General features: G+C 35.3%; 2 protein-coding genes across 10 annotated transcripts in view; one reads left to right on the top strand and one right to left on the bottom strand.

Annotated features, from left to right (window-relative positions):
- The window catches only part of LOC125776627 (uncharacterized), a 518,523-nt gene extending 515,922 nt beyond the window's left edge, over positions 1 to 2,601 (top strand). Inside the window, exon 3 of the mRNA XM_049450064.1 lies at positions 1,368 to 2,601. The gene's annotated coding sequence lies outside the window, so the exon portion shown is untranslated. The remainder of the gene's footprint in view (positions 1 to 1,367) is intronic.
- Positions 2,602 to 3,496: 895 nt separating this feature from the next.
- Positions 3,497 to 15,694, bottom strand: part of LOC105232869 (protein unc-13 homolog 4B) — a 153,860-nt gene continuing 141,662 nt past the window's right edge. For all 9 annotated transcript variants that reach the window (XM_049449861.1, XM_049449862.1, XM_049449866.1 and 6 more), the window contains 2 exons: positions 3,845 to 4,023; positions 3,497 to 3,788 (listed from right to left, as the gene is read on the bottom strand). In XM_049449861.1, coding sequence (XP_049305818.1) covers positions 3,703 to 3,788; positions 3,845 to 4,023 — 265 coding nt within the window. In that variant the 3' untranslated portion in view covers positions 3,497 to 3,702. The remainder of the gene's footprint in view (positions 3,789 to 3,844; positions 4,024 to 15,694) is intronic.

Here is a 15,694-nt window from a genome sequence, read left to right as displayed (position 1 = left end):
AAAACGTACATGACAAATTTGTAGGAAATTTTATTTGCTATAAAAAGGGTTCGAGGTCAAAATCGTTACTACCACGGACGGACTGTATGTCTATACAGTCAACTGGATTGCAACTTTTCTCGCCCTCTGATCATTTATATATATACGAGGGCTGTCCGATAAATAACTGACCTCAACATGGAGCTAGCGGCACATCTGAAAAAAAAGTTTCTACTTCAAATTGTGCATATTATAATAGCTACTCGCCAAAATTTCAGAAATTTATCTTGCGCAATTATCTGTTGACAGTCGTTTTTGTGAGTCTATTTCGGTGATTTCCCCAAAATGGAAAAAATTGAATATCGAGCTGTAATTAAATTTTTATTTTTGAAAGGCAATACGCCTTCACAAATCAAAGATGAGTTGGACTCTGTGTATGGTGACTCTGCACCATCGTTTACCACCGTAAAATTTTGGGCAGCTGAATTTAAACGTGGTCGCAGGAGCTTGGAAGATGATGAACGTCCTGGGCGTCCAAAAACTGTAACCACTAACGATAACATCGCTAAAGTGCATCAATTGGTACTAGACGACCGCCGGATTAAAGTTAGGGAAATAGCTGAGATCATGAAGATGTCAAAAGAAACTGTTTGTCACATATTAAACCAAGATTTGGGCATGAGAAAGCTGTCCGCGCGTTGGGTGCCGCGTTTGCTTACGCTAGACCACAAACGTGCGCGCATGAACATTTCCAGCGCTCTGTTGGCTCAGTTTAGAGGCAATAAAACCCGTTTTTGGCGCCGATTGATCACTGTAGACGAAACTTGGATTCATCATTATACGCCCGAAACAAAAAACCAATCTAAACAGTGGATTGAAAAGGGGGAACCAGCCTCAAAAAAACCTAAAGCTGTGTATTCGGCTGGGAAAGTGATGGCGAGTATTTTTTTGGGACAGCCATGGAATTATTTTTATCGACTATCTTGAAAAAGGAAAAACTATAACAGGAGCATACTACGCATCATTATTGGAAAAGCTAAAGGAAGAAATTTCGAAAAATCGACCACATTTGCAAAATAAGAAAGTCTTGTTCCACCAAGACAACGCACCATCTCACACCTCAACAGTCGCCATGGCGAAAATCCACGAATTGCGGTTCGAACTGCTTGACCATCCACCTTATTCACCGGATCTAGCACCAAGCGACTTTTTTTTGTTTCCTCAACTTAAAACTGCGCTCGGCGGCCAGAGATTTTCGTCAAATGAGGAGGCAATCTCTTTCGTGAACTCGTATTTTGCAGACAAAGACGCCAAGTACTATTTGGAAGGGTTGCAGAGATGGGAGCATCGCTGGGAGAAGTGTGTGGAGTTACAAGGAGACTATGTAGAAAAAAAAAAAAAAAAAATTTGAAAAAGTCGCGTGCATCATGGTTAGGTCGGTTATTTATCGGACAGCCCTCGTATATTGTATAACCCTATATCTATCTCAATTAGTTGATAATACGAACAACCGTTAGGTGAACAAAACTATAATACTCTGTAGCAATTGGTTGCAAAAGTATAAAAAGCTGTAAGTAGGACCACATTTAGTAAAAAAAACCAACTGCCAATTTTTGTACTTAAGTTCTATTTATTTGGCTTTGTTGGGTTAGACAAAATTTTAGTTTGCACTATTTAATTATAATTTTACTGATATACATCTACTTACCCAAGAAAAGAAGTGCAATAATAATAATAATATATATACATACATATATTTTGCCGTCGGCTATTGCACTATTATCGTTGAACTAAAATTCTATATTTGGTATAAATAAATACAAGTACATCCGCGACTCATACACATATACGTACGAATAACGTACCCATTAGCATAATATTTGTTGGTAGCGAACGCTGTAGCGACAATACACACTAAAGCAAACACCAATATGAAATAAATACCATGAGGAAAAATTGCGATTGTCCTTCAAATCTTTTGTGTGCCAATTTTATACCTTTATTTCGTGCGTACAATATAACAAATATTATTTTGCTCAATAATATTAACCCTAAATAATATTATTACAATTTGATAGTACCCCTCGGAATGCCTGAAACCGACTGTGCTTACTTGTCAAACCTTCTGGATAAACGTCTCCTGATATGGGCGATCAACTCATCCCCTGGGTCGGATAGTATCATACCAGCACAGCTGCAGCGAGCCATTACGCTTTTGAACTCCTTTAAATTGGGATATATTCTTGCGGCTTTGAGGTAGCGTATTTCAAGCCAAAAGAGCTGCTTTAAAGTAAGAAGTAGATATAAAGCTCCGAGACGCAACTTATTTCACAATGGTGACCATCCACATCGATTCTAGGGTAGCGATATTAGCATTGAATTCGCTGACTGTGCGTTCAAAACTAGGGAAAAACTAAGACTACGAGATTATCTGTAGCATCGGGCTTTTCTTTATCATTAGACTGGCATCCGGCCATTGCGGTATTGCAGGAATCTGTAAGGCTGATGAGCTCGCTAGGGCAGATTCTTCAGTCTAAATATCTGCGGAATGGGAACGGATAAGAGCTCCGTTGGCATCTCTTGATTCATTAATCGGCCCACTCAGACCAAAATGGAATGTAAAAATTTTATTTTATTTTATTATTGAGAGGAAGGAAAAAAATTTAGAAATGGAAAAGAAATGTTTCTGAACACACTCACATTTATCGAAGTTTATTCTACTATTTTCAATTCAAAACAAACAATTAAAGACATGTCGTTATTTAAGTAAAAGTTTAATATACATATTAATAATATAAAAATATAATGTATATATAAACATTAAGGTGATTCAAAAAAAAAAAAATTCGATTGGTACTCGGAAAAATAGGTTCCTAGACACCTCTAAGAAAGCCTCTCCAAATATGAGTTCTTAATTGTAACGGGAAGGTCTTCCTACATAGAGTTTTCTATTTTTTCTTATTATCAGATGAAAAAATTTATATCTCGCTTCCAACTAATTGAAAAAATATCTTGTTTCTTAGATTTTTAGGAAATTGAATGCTCTACAAAAAGGCTTCGTATGATTTTTTCGTAAACCCCGTAAACCGTTTAGAAGATATTAACAGTTATAGTTTGATTATTTTTGGAAAACATTTTTTATTTCTTATGAATTTTATAAATCAATGAAAACAATCATTATGAATAATGAAACTCATAGGTTTTTGGAGAGGCTTTCTTAGAGGTGTCTAGGAACCTATTTTTCAGAGTACCAAAGGAAAAAAAAAATTTTTTTTATCCACCTTAATATGCATTGATGTTTGACGACGAATATCAACGCTTAACTTAATCGAAAAATCATATGAGACCATTTTTATAGAGCAGTAAATTTCCTACAAAACTATGAGTTTCATCATTCATAATAATTCTTTTTCATTGAGTTATAAAATTCATAAGAAATAAAAAATTTTCTCAAAAATAATCAAACTTCAACCGTTAATATCTTTTAAACGGTTGGGTTTACCTTTTGTAGAGCATTGAGCGAGATATAAATTTTTCTATCTGATAATAAGAAAAAATAGAAAACTCTATGTAGAAGAACCTTCCCGTTACAATTTGAAACTCATATATGGAGAGGCTTTTTTAGAGGTGTCTAGGAACCTATTTTTCCGAGTACCAAACGATTTTTTTTTTAATCAACCTAATAAACATAGTTATTAATAAAACGTTTGTCTTGATATAATTTCACATTTTACTTCTTAACTTTTTTAAAAAATCACGTGCCTGTTTGTCACCCTGTCTATATTCTAACGCACGAATAGTTTCCGATTCTGCAAATAAAAGTTGGTAAATATAGGTGAAAAAATGCAATATTACTTTCATTTACCTATGTACTGTGGTCGAGATAGCTCCATATGAATTTGTTCATTTTCATTTGCCATGAGGTCAGCAAAAGTTATGTAACACTCTCCTATGTATTGGCTGGTCATACCAAAAAGGTCTTTGTCTTTAATGCTGAATAAGATTAGACTGTTATGTTTGGAAAGTTGTTCCTCTGTAAAGTTGCTGTAAATGTTAACAATCATTTAATATATAAATAAATAATATATAATAAAATGAAATGAAATGCTACAATGAATGCAGTATACACTTTAATAAACATTCCGTCATATTTTGAAATCGAAATTCAAACGGTCATTACGGTCGCTACAGCGTTTATTGTAGAACATAGCGTTTTTCTCAGAACGGTGTTTTTGAAAACGGTTTCCACTCTCAAAGTAAGAGTTTTGTTCTAATTTGGAAAAAGCATTTTTAACATCATCGTGCTATGGAAGCTTTTTGTTGTTCTACGAAAAACAGTCGAAGAAAAGGCAAAATTCGATACTTTTTGTTCAAACGCCGCAATTTTGTCAAATTAAAAAAAAGAAAAATGTGCCATAGCGCGGTAGCGATTTTCCTACAGATAAATAATCATTTTGAAATCTTTGTTTTAGATCAAATTTGCGGCCACAATCGTGGACATCGTAGAGGACTTTTTTCTTAGATGTCATTTCAAAATTTATTTTAATATTATACCAAATAAATAAATATAAAAAAAAACATTTTGTATTTGCCGGACTGATTAGTTGATTTTAACAAAAAAATCGCGAAAGTTCGAAGATGATTTTTCGGAGAGTCACACTTTGACGATCCTTTAAGGGGTGAGCCTGCTTTAGAGGCTTGAAAAAATCGATATTTTTGAAGATTTTTTTGGGAGGGAATAAAATAATTGATTAAAGCGAAATTTCTAGAGTTTATAGTTATATATTTAGACATTATTTATAAATTTTTTGGAATACGAAATCTTTGATATTCTGCCTTTGGGAAGCAATTGCCTGATGCATCTCGCATGTACATTTGTTGGACGGTGGGCAGAATGCAGGTCGCATTTTCTATCGGAAACAAAAAATTCAAAGAGATTCCTATTTGCTAATAACTTATGCTCTAGTTGAACTAAGAAAATTAAAAAAAAGTGTAAAATTATAAATTGTTTTTCAATTTAAAAAAAGGGGTTTTTAACCAAACCAATTTTACTATATGTTTAAACTTATGTTCAAACTTGACATTTATTAGTTTTTTTTTAGTTTAACTAGAAGTTAATTTAATGCCAGAGATAATAAACTTTGCTCCAATTCCATACAACGTTTAGTTTTTTTTCTATCATGCCCGCCAATCAAGAAAAATCGTTAAAATGAAAAACCGAGAAATCGCGGGTCAAAGTTTTCGCTTTCTCCCCAAGTGCTAATATATCTGCTAGACGCTCGGTCACTATTTCGCTTCCAACTTCGACAATATTTTGAATTCCAATCTATTACCTTGGGAAAAGATATTTAGATAATTTTTAAAGAGATGTAAGCAAAAAAAAATTATTTTTTTAAGCTTCTAAAGCAGGTTCCCCCCTTAAGGGGCTTACCAGTGTGACACTTTCCAAAAAATTGTTTTTTATTTGTTTTTTCGATAGCTTATATTTTCATAAATATCCTGTGAAATCGGGGAGGATCGTATCTTGAATAGTTTTTGGATGGCAGCGTTCTAAAGAGCGACCGCTCGGAGATGCAAACATATATAAGTGAAACTTTAAATGCGTTTTTCTCGAAACGACATTTTTCAACATTGCTGACATCATAACTCAACGATTAATTGACCGATCGACTTCAAATTAAAACTGAGTATTTTTGAATACATTTACAATACAATGACCTACAATCTTTTTAATTGGTTGAAAATGTCAATTTGGCATTAAAAAACGACCATTTTTTTCCTAAAAAAAGCGAAATTTTTTTTCAAAATGACACCATTTTGTTAATTTTTGATATTTTTTAAAGATTCATTGTATAGGAAATATCTTTAAGTTTAATAAGCTTTTCAAATTTGGATCACTTTTTTTTTGGCACCTCCGAAGACAGCCCATAACTCCGTTATTTTTCAACATTTTTGTAAAAAAAAAATCTTAAAATATAGCTGAAAATATTCCTTATTACATTCAAGGAAGTGCGAAATATTCAATAGCGTACTTTCTCTTAAACAAATTCACGGATATCATGCGTCACACTGGTATAGCCCCTTAAGAGAAAATAATATACGTATTGCAGCTCGCTATATATTATATATGCGTAGAAAACTTTATACTACTCGTCAGCTATGTTGTGCGCTGGGTTTGGGACTCATCATGTAGACAATACTCGCAATGAAAGGAAACAACAGCTTCGGATGAAAGACCCCACTTTTGATGACGACCACAGCAAACGTAATAAGGACTACGATTTAAAGGCATACACCTGGAATGTCTGGTCCCTAAATTAGGAAAGTGCCCAGCTGGTAGATGTCTTCGTAAAAGTAAAAACTGACGTCATCGTCGTCTAAGAAATACGAAGGACGGGATAAGGACGGATACGAGTATTATTTATTATTTACATTTACTATAGCGGCCATAAAGAAGCGCAAATTCGACGTGGGATTTGTGGTATGAAGACTCAATTGTCGAATCCTGATGCATATAACGACTGCCCCCGCCACGACATAGATACTGTACGATGCCGAGAAACTACAATCCCAATCAACACATAAGCGATTTTCTACTCGACTAAGACCCCTACTTTCCAATAGCACTTATCAACAACTCGGTATAAGGGAACTGTGGGACGGCGTATAGCCTATCCAGCGATCGATCACAACACCAGCGGATACCGAGAATTGAAGAGGAATACGATATGCATAAGAAGAATGAAAAAGAAGCCGAAATTAGTGAGCTTGAGAAGTTGTCCGATAGGGATAATGCTCGAAAATTCCGCGAAAAGATGCGGCGTCTAAAAAAGGCTTCAATCGATGATGATGAAATAAAAGTTCCATTGGCCGATTATGATGAGGTTCCAATACAATTATCCGTCTGAAGAACAACAAAGTGGCAGGGAGCAGTGAATTACCGGCCAAACTATTTAAATACGGCGGCGAAGTACTGGCAAGGTGCATGTATCAGGTTCTTTGCCAGATCTAAGTGTTCTCTGATATTCTCAGATATTGTTCGTTTTGATAGTGGTATAAGTCAGTGTGTTCACAAAGTAATTTTGTCATGTCTTCACATTTTCTTTTAAAAATGGCTGTAAATTTCACAATCATAATAAATACTTCTTTGTTGGGACTACTTTACTGTCGTAAAATCATAATCCATAATGCAAGAATATTTTTTAATCCTTTAAAATTCAAAACTCTAAATTTCTCGAAACAAAAAAAATATGACCTATACCACTTTCAAAATCATGGGCACAATTATTCCCGAATAAATTTAAAAATGCTGTGTGTTTTCTTTAAAAAAGTTGGAAACCTCAACCCTTTATTATATTGATACAAGTGTTCAAAAATTAACATGAGCTTTGGTGCCAAGGGGTGCCATTTAATAGATATTATAAACACAGTCCACTAATGTTAAATATCTATTTTCAAAGATATTGGACATACGTACATAAATAATCACATAAAAATATATTCATTTATATGCAACACACCCACATATATGAGGCACGTATGCATTAATATGCAATACGCATGCACTCTAACTTACAACAATACAAATATATTTCTTATGTGAAGATGTATACATACGATAATCTATTCATAAGATATAGTACATTTAGGCAATGCACTTGAAAGTAATCCCAAACCATACAGCATAAACAATGCGATAACACACACACAAAACACACATGTATTGCATTGTATAGATAAAAACAACCAAATGTGGTGTGCAGTACATACTTCTTCTTCTTACGCGATTATAGCCGAGTTAACAACAATGACCCAGTCGTTTCTTCTTTTCTACTACGTGACGCCAATTGGATATTCCAAGCGAAGCCAGGTTCTTCTCCACTTTGTCCTTCCAACGGAATGGAGATCTTAATCATCCTCTGCTTCCCTCGGCGGTTACTGCGTCGGATACTTTCAGAGCTGGGGTGTTTTCGTCCATTCGGACAACATAACCTAGCCAGCGTAGCCACTGTCTTTTAATTCCCTGAACTACGAGTATGTCAATGTCGTCGTATATCACATACAGCTCATCGTTCCATCGAATGCGATATTCGCCTTGGCTAATGCGCAAAGAACCATAAATCTTTCACTTTTTTTCAATATTATTTTATTTATTGAATCTGCTTGTTTTTAAGCCTAACAATAAGTTTTAAAATCTTAAGTCTATTTAAAAACTAGACAGGCTCAAGCAAGTGATTGAGCTGTTTGGTAATAATTCTTTTAAGGCGTGTTTGATCGCAGGAATGTACCAAAGCCTTAGCCAAAGGTTTGGGTGATCTCGTAGTTTAGATATATATATAATTCTGCTATCTTCTACTTCTTTCTTTACCATAGGAATACCAAGGTCTTTATGGATATTTTCGATACGCACGTACCTCGGTGAACACGTAATTGTTCTAAGCATTTTCGATTGGATCCTTTGTAATAATGGGTTGTCAAAAAAGTCTTGCGGTATTTTTATTGAATTTTTTTTTTTTTTTTAATTGAAATGAATTTTTGGTGACTCATGCCCAGCTCTTGACCGTTGCTACGACTGCTACTATGCCGGTCTCTTTCGACCAATTCAGCGATTTTATCGCAATTTTCGACGACAGGCCTTCCGGAGCATGGCGCATCTTCGACCCCCTCTACACCAGAACGAAAACGTTGAAACCATCGTTGTGCGGTGGAAATGGAAACTGTATCGGGTCCAGAAACTGCACAAATTTTATTGGCGGCTTGAGATGCATTTTTGCCTTTATCGTAGTAGTACTGTAAAATATGCCGTATTTTCTCTTTATTTTGCTCTATGTTTGCGACGCTATAACTTACGAACGACTTAAAAGCAACGACAATCAAAACACGTGTTAGCGCGTGAAATGAGCTTTCCAAAAAGGTATAGCATGACCCGATGCGACGAATAAAACTAGAACTACGCGCTTTCAGCGCCAACTAGCCGGTATTTTCGGTATTATTTAAAGCACTTTATTGTCTAGGCTAAATAAAAGCTCTAATTATTTAAAAGCCAATTTAAATTTGCAGCTCTAATCTTCATACATGTTATTTTATCAAAGATGTGTTTTCTCTACGTAAGCCTTCTATCTAAGTGAATACCAAGATATGTTACTTAGTTCACTTGGGGTACTAAAGTCTAAGCGAAAATGTAACATGCTTACACTTCTGTTCATTCACATTAATTCGCCAGTTCGCTAGCCATTCTTCGACAGAATTTAAATGCTCCGCTAATATTCTTGATGCAAGAATGTGGCAGTTGTTACGGCTCAATATAGCTGTGTCATCCGCAAAAGTTGAAGTTAATACATTGTTAGCAGTTGGAAGATCTGCTGTATATATGATGTATAGAGTTGGGCCTAAAACGCTGCCCTGTGGTACACCAGCCCTTATCTGTCTTCCATCAGATATGAAATCTCCTATTTTCACCATAAATTGTCTATTGTTTAAATAAGACTCCAATGTTTTATACAATTCTAAAGGTAAAATTTCTTTAATCTTATATAAAAGACCTTCGTGCCACACCTTATCGAACGCCTGAGCTACATCTAGAAATATTGCTGAAAAGTACTCCCTGTGCTCAAATGCTTTCCTTATTTCGTTCACGAAATCCAAATTGATGCATTGGTATTGTATTATTTTCGCGGAGGAAAGGAGACATCTTTGATAGTAATACTTTTTCAAATACTTTAGAAAGACAGGGTAGAAAACTTTCCCAGGTTTATCTATCAAGATAATCTGCGACTTTTTCCATGAAATTGGATAATATCCGAAACTAAGAATTGCATTGAAGAGCAAAGAGAGCACCTCTACAGCAACAATTGGTAACTCAATTAGCATTTTTGGGGAAATATTATTACTTTTTTGGATTAAGTTCTTTGATGATTCCAATAATTTCAGAAGGTGAAGTCTTAAAAGACTTGAGCGACTCTTTAGCTGTGTTGGGTAAGATTGACAGCTTAAAGTTGTTCTTTGGCAAATTGGGTTGAAATACCTTTTCTAGGTGATTTGCAAAACAATTTGCCTTTTCCTCGTCACTCCGAGCCCAATTTCCACCCAAGTCTCGTATAGGCATGTTGGAGTCAGTTGGTGGCTTCATGGACTTTTGGGCTTTCCAAAGGGAGGTTTGTTTGTTGGAATTTGGACACAGTTTCTTTATATACATTTCGGTGTTCAATTCTTCCTCAGGTTTAAGCGCTTTTTTAATTTATGTGCAGCAGATTTCAATTGATTTAACCGTTTTCTAACCAACACTACTGTTCCTCCATGTGCCTTTCCATCTGGGTGGTTTGTAACATAGAGCCTAAATCCCGGTATAAAGAAATTGTTTTTGTTTGTAAGATGAGTTTCTGACAATAGCATTACATCAATATAATTTTCATCCAGAAATCTAACAAGTTCCAGTTTACGTATGTTGGTTAACACCGTTAGCATTCCATAAACAAAGGTTCAATACACTCATTTTTTAATTAAAAAAGTTTGCAACATTTGGTTTTGTGATTTGATTATCTTTTGAATCATATTTTGCATTGAAGCCATAAATTGTATCATACATTGGGTAAGGTTGAAAATCATTGTTTCAACGCTTCTATTTGGTTGGTTTTGGGGCAATTGCATTTGTGCAGTATTGCCTTTCACCACGTTTGCATAGCTCCCTTGTGTAGCATTGTCTTTAGGATTAACTGGTTTTGATATATGGACGGGGATTTCAAAATTTTCATTAGGAGGAATATTCAATATTTGGTTACGACGTGCTTGAATGCTCTGTGACAACTTCGATTTCAAATCATTATATACAGGGCAACCCTTGTAGTTAGCAGTGTGATTTCCGCCACAATTGCTGCATTTTTTACTTAAATCCTCTTTTTTAAGAGTACATTTTTAAGTAGGATGTAGATCATCACACACCACTCAGACACTGCGTAGAGTGCAATACGCTTTCGTGTGGCCATACTCTTGGCAGTTTGTACATTGTACTGGACCATTTCACTTATGTGGTTCCTCAACGGTGATTCTATGATGGAGCAAATGTTTTAAATTGTAAATCGGGTGTATTTCTTTAGTTGGTTACAATTTGCCATCAGTTCTATTTTGAACATTGGTTGTGGGACTTTGTTCCTGTTAAAAATATTTACTACTGATTTAATGCTAAAACCACCTTCTTCCAGTGCTTCTTTCACATCGTTAGAGTCTACCGAAGACTACGATTTCCATGAAACTTTTTTCAGTGTAGGACTGAATTTTTGTTTTATCTATATTGCCTTTTTTCAAAGGCACTATATGGAAATTGTTAGTATCTACAATTTCACTTAATTTCGCAATAAGAGTATTACTGCTACGCTCGCGCAAATATATTGGTTTGGAATTAACGACTGCGGTGGTACCCCTCGCATCGTCGTTTGAACCATTGCTTAGTATGGCAAATCTGTTGCCATTTGGGATTTCTGGCTTTTTACCATTTGGCGTGCCTGGTTGAAATTTTTTGGTATTAACCGCTGATTTAACTGGACTTAGTTTCCTTTTTACGTTAATATAGCGATCAATACCAGTCTGAACAGACGGCTCTTTTTGCCTTGATACATTCTCACCTTGCGTTGGTACCCGCATACTAGTTGTTGCCAGCGCATTTGTTGCTGCCCTTTTACTATTCTCTGCTGCTTCTGCTGGCTGCGCTTGATTACATCGCTAGTCATCGCCGTTAATTTTGTTTTTGCCAGGAGTTACTGTTGTTGGCTCGACAAAGCTCAAGTGGGCATTTAAAAAATGCCTACGGCCTGGCTGTTGAGGCTGAGTAGCACTCATTTTGTTTGTTTGATTATTTTGTCTTTTTTTGTTTTTACTTTTTGTTTCGTGCACAATTTGTTTATGTTTAATTTAACAACTTGTGTGCACTGTTTTCTATTTGTTTATTTTCTATTTAATCACTTTTTTGTTTTTTTTTTTTAATTTTTGGTGGTTCCCGTTTTAATCACAGAATTCACTGAGCGAATTAAAAACACGTCCGTACACCTTGAACACAGTATTTTGAATCTATCTTTCACTGAACATTTTTCTCGAAAACTCGCTACGTCGACTCATAACTTGTTGTCATCGGCCAAGTCTCTACACCATATAGCAGGACGGGAATAATGAGTGACTTATAGAGTTTGGCTTTTGTTCGTCCAGAGAGCACTTTACTTCTGAATTGCCTACTCAGTCCGAAGTAGCACCTGTTGGCAAGAGTAATCCTGCATTGGATTTCCAGGCTGACATTGTTGGTGGTGTTTATACTGGTTCCCAAATAGACGAAATTATCTATAACTTCAAAGTTATGACTGTCAACAGTGACGTGAGAGCCAAGTCGCGAGTGCGACGGCTGTTTGTTTGATGACAGGAGATATTTCGTCTTGCCCTCGTTCACTGCCCACTTGCTTCCCTTGTCCAGTCTAGAGAAAGCAGAACCAATGGCGCGGGTGTTGAGGCCGTGATATCAATATCATCCTTCCCGATCCTGTTGGAGCTTTTCGTGTTGCTCAACGTCAATTTACACAGCCGTATTAGTTTTGCGGGGATTCAGACATCGCGGCATAAAGGCAGCTCCTTTTGGTGCTGTCGAAAGCAGCTTTGAAATTGACGAAGAGGTGGTGTGTGTCAATTCTCCTTTCACGAGTCTTTTCCAAGATTTGGCGCATGATGAATATTTGGTCGGTTGTTTATTTGCCAAGTCTAAAGCCACACTGATAAGGCCCAATCAGTTTGTTGACGGTGGGCTTCAATCTTTCATACAATACGCTCGATAGAACCTTATACGCGATGTTGAGGAGGCTTATCCCATGGTAATTAGCGCAGATTTTGGGGTCTTCATTTTTGTGGATTGGGCAGAGCACACTTAAATTCTAATCGTTGGGCATGGTTTCGTCCGACCATATTTTACAAAGAAGCTGATGCATGCTCCTTATCAGTTATTTGCCACCGTGTTTGAATAGCTCGGCCGGCAATCCATCGGCCCCACCGTTTTTTTGTTCTTCAGGCGAGTAATTGCATGGTCGGCCAATGGAACGTCTGCTCCATCGTCATCGATTGGGGCTTCGGTTCGCTCTCCTGGCGTTATACTTGTCAAGCTCTTCATACCCATCCATTTCGGCCTCTTCATTTTTCTGTCTGCAAATGCGTCTCGCTTTCCTCTTCAACTCTCGATATCTATCCCCACCCGCACGATATAAAATTTAGGTATGTCTTAACCTGAAATTTTATTATGTCGGTTTTGATTGGTTATATGTTGTAAAAGTATAAAAAGAGCGCAGCCTATGGTCAAAGAGTAGTACCAACACATATCGCAAATACATTTAGCTATTTTTCAACACATTTTGTAAAAAAATTCGCTTTTTAGAAGATAAACCTTTTAGATAATTATTTAATTGAAAAATAATTTAAATATATCCATATATAAAACACGAAGCCGAAACATTCATAAAGGTATACTATTATTGGTGTTTTGTTGTTCATAACTAAAACCTTTATTATTGCAGACCAACAGTCAATTTACATACATTCCATTCGGGACTTAATAAATAACCAATTCACGCAAGACACTTATAAATTAATATCAACCGTATTCTAGAAACTATTAAGATATTCACTTGAAGGTGAAATGTGGTATAAAAAACAATAGTCAGACAGACAGACAGTTTAAAGAGACATTTTAACGGGTTGTAAAACAAATAAATAAGGCATTTATAGTTAATACAACAAAATTGTGTATGTAAATACATTTCGTTTCTAGAGTTGTTATAATCGCCAAATTGGTCCGGTCATTTATTTTATATCTCACCAAATGTGAATTGAATATTAACTGTTTAGTGAAAAATTAATTGACTCTTGTATTTCAGTCCATTCCAAGCGATTTTGTTGGAATGGAAATCCAGCGTGCAACAACTCAAACGACGAAGATGTTTTGTAAATTTTTGTGAATAAAAAATACAGATAAAGTTTAATGATAATGTTTAAATCAGCGTTTGAAAAACTACGCTACTCCCATAGCATTTCATTTTACTCTTGCTACCGCTCTCACTTTGTCGGGAGCCACAGCATAGCCTTAGCATAACAATGTAAAAGAAGTGCTCTACTCTGCTCCGAGTTTTGTTAGGTAAAAAACTATAGCTGGAGCGGGAGCAAAAAATTAAATTCTGCGCTATGCTCTGGCGTAGCGTAGCAAAAAATTGGGAGCGGTAGCACAGCAGAGCTAATGAAAATTTTCATGTGCTACAACTCCCGCATGTGTTTGTTGTTTTTTTTCTTTTTTTGCTATTTTCTGTCATAATATTTCAATTAATTGAATAATTCAAACAAAAAAATGTTATGCAAATCATTTTGGCACTTGTTGCGTCAAGTGACTTTATAAATCTAAAATCAAATATTTTAAGAAATATATTAATAAAGTCAATTAGATAATAATTGAATAAATTATACATATATATTTTTTTATTATGTAAAATATTTACCATTTATTTACCTTGGAAATACCATACAAAAACTTCCTTGAAATATTTAGCCCTAAATATTAACATTAAAAACTGGACCAAGGCATGTAAAAATTGTCCATAGAAAATACACGACAATCCTGATTTTTTATCTTTAAAGGTATTTTAAGGCATCGCTTGACTTTAGACGCATGTTTCTCAGAATTGATCACTCTTCTTCTTCACATTTCGTGCAAATGCGAATTTCTTGGAAAAATCAAGTTTAGAGCCCCGTAATACCTCGCCGGTGTGAGTTTCGACTTTGTTGCTGTGGGCACTTTTGTAGAGTGAACAATTCTGAGAAACATGCGTCTAAAGTCAAGCGATGCCTTACAATACTTCTGATCTGTAGGAATTTAAAGATAAGAAATCAGGATTGTCGTGTATTTTCTATGGACAATTTTTACATGCCTTGGTCCAGTTTTTAATGTTAATATTTAGGGCTAAACATTTCAAGGAAACTGAAAAAAAATAATAGTTAAAAAAAAACACCCTAATGTATATAAAAAAGGGGAAAGTAATGTAGTTAAAATTAATTTCGAAAATTCATAGAATTGAGTATTGTAATACATTAGGAATAGATGATGTTTTTGGTAATATAAAAATGGTAAATATTTTACATAATAAAAAAATATATATGTATAATTTATTCAATTATTATCTAATTGACTTTATTAATATATTTCTTAAAATATTTGATTTTAGATTTATAAAGTCACTTGACGCAACAAGTGCCAAAATGATTTGCATAACATTTTTTTGTTTGAATTATTCAATTAATTCAAATATTATGACAGAAAATAGCAAAAAAAGAAAAAAAACAATAAACACATGCGGGAGTTGTAGCACATGAAAATTTTCATTAGCTCTGCTGTGCTACCGCTCCCAATTTTTTGCTACCGCTACGCCAGAGCATGGCGCAGAATTTAATTTTTTGCTCCCGCTCCAGCTATAGTTTTTTACCTAACAAAACTCGGAGCAGAGTAGAGCACTTCTTTTACATTGTTATGCTACGACTATGCTGTGGCTCCCGGAAAAGTGATAGCGGTAGCGATAGCATAGCAATAATTCCACAAATTTTGCTGCTACGGAGTAGTAAATGAGAACCCTGGTTTAAATGAGTTTTAACTGTATTTCATTTCCAGTTTAGGTTTAGTGCCCAGTTAATTTGTGAGTTTTTTCCTAAT

The sequence above is a fragment of the Bactrocera dorsalis genome, chromosome 2, assembly GCF_023373825.1.
Source record: "Bactrocera dorsalis isolate Fly_Bdor chromosome 2, ASM2337382v1, whole genome shotgun sequence".
Classification (NCBI taxonomy): Eukaryota; Metazoa; Arthropoda; class Insecta; order Diptera; family Tephritidae; genus Bactrocera; species Bactrocera dorsalis.
This window is presented reverse-complemented; position numbering and strand designations above follow the sequence as displayed.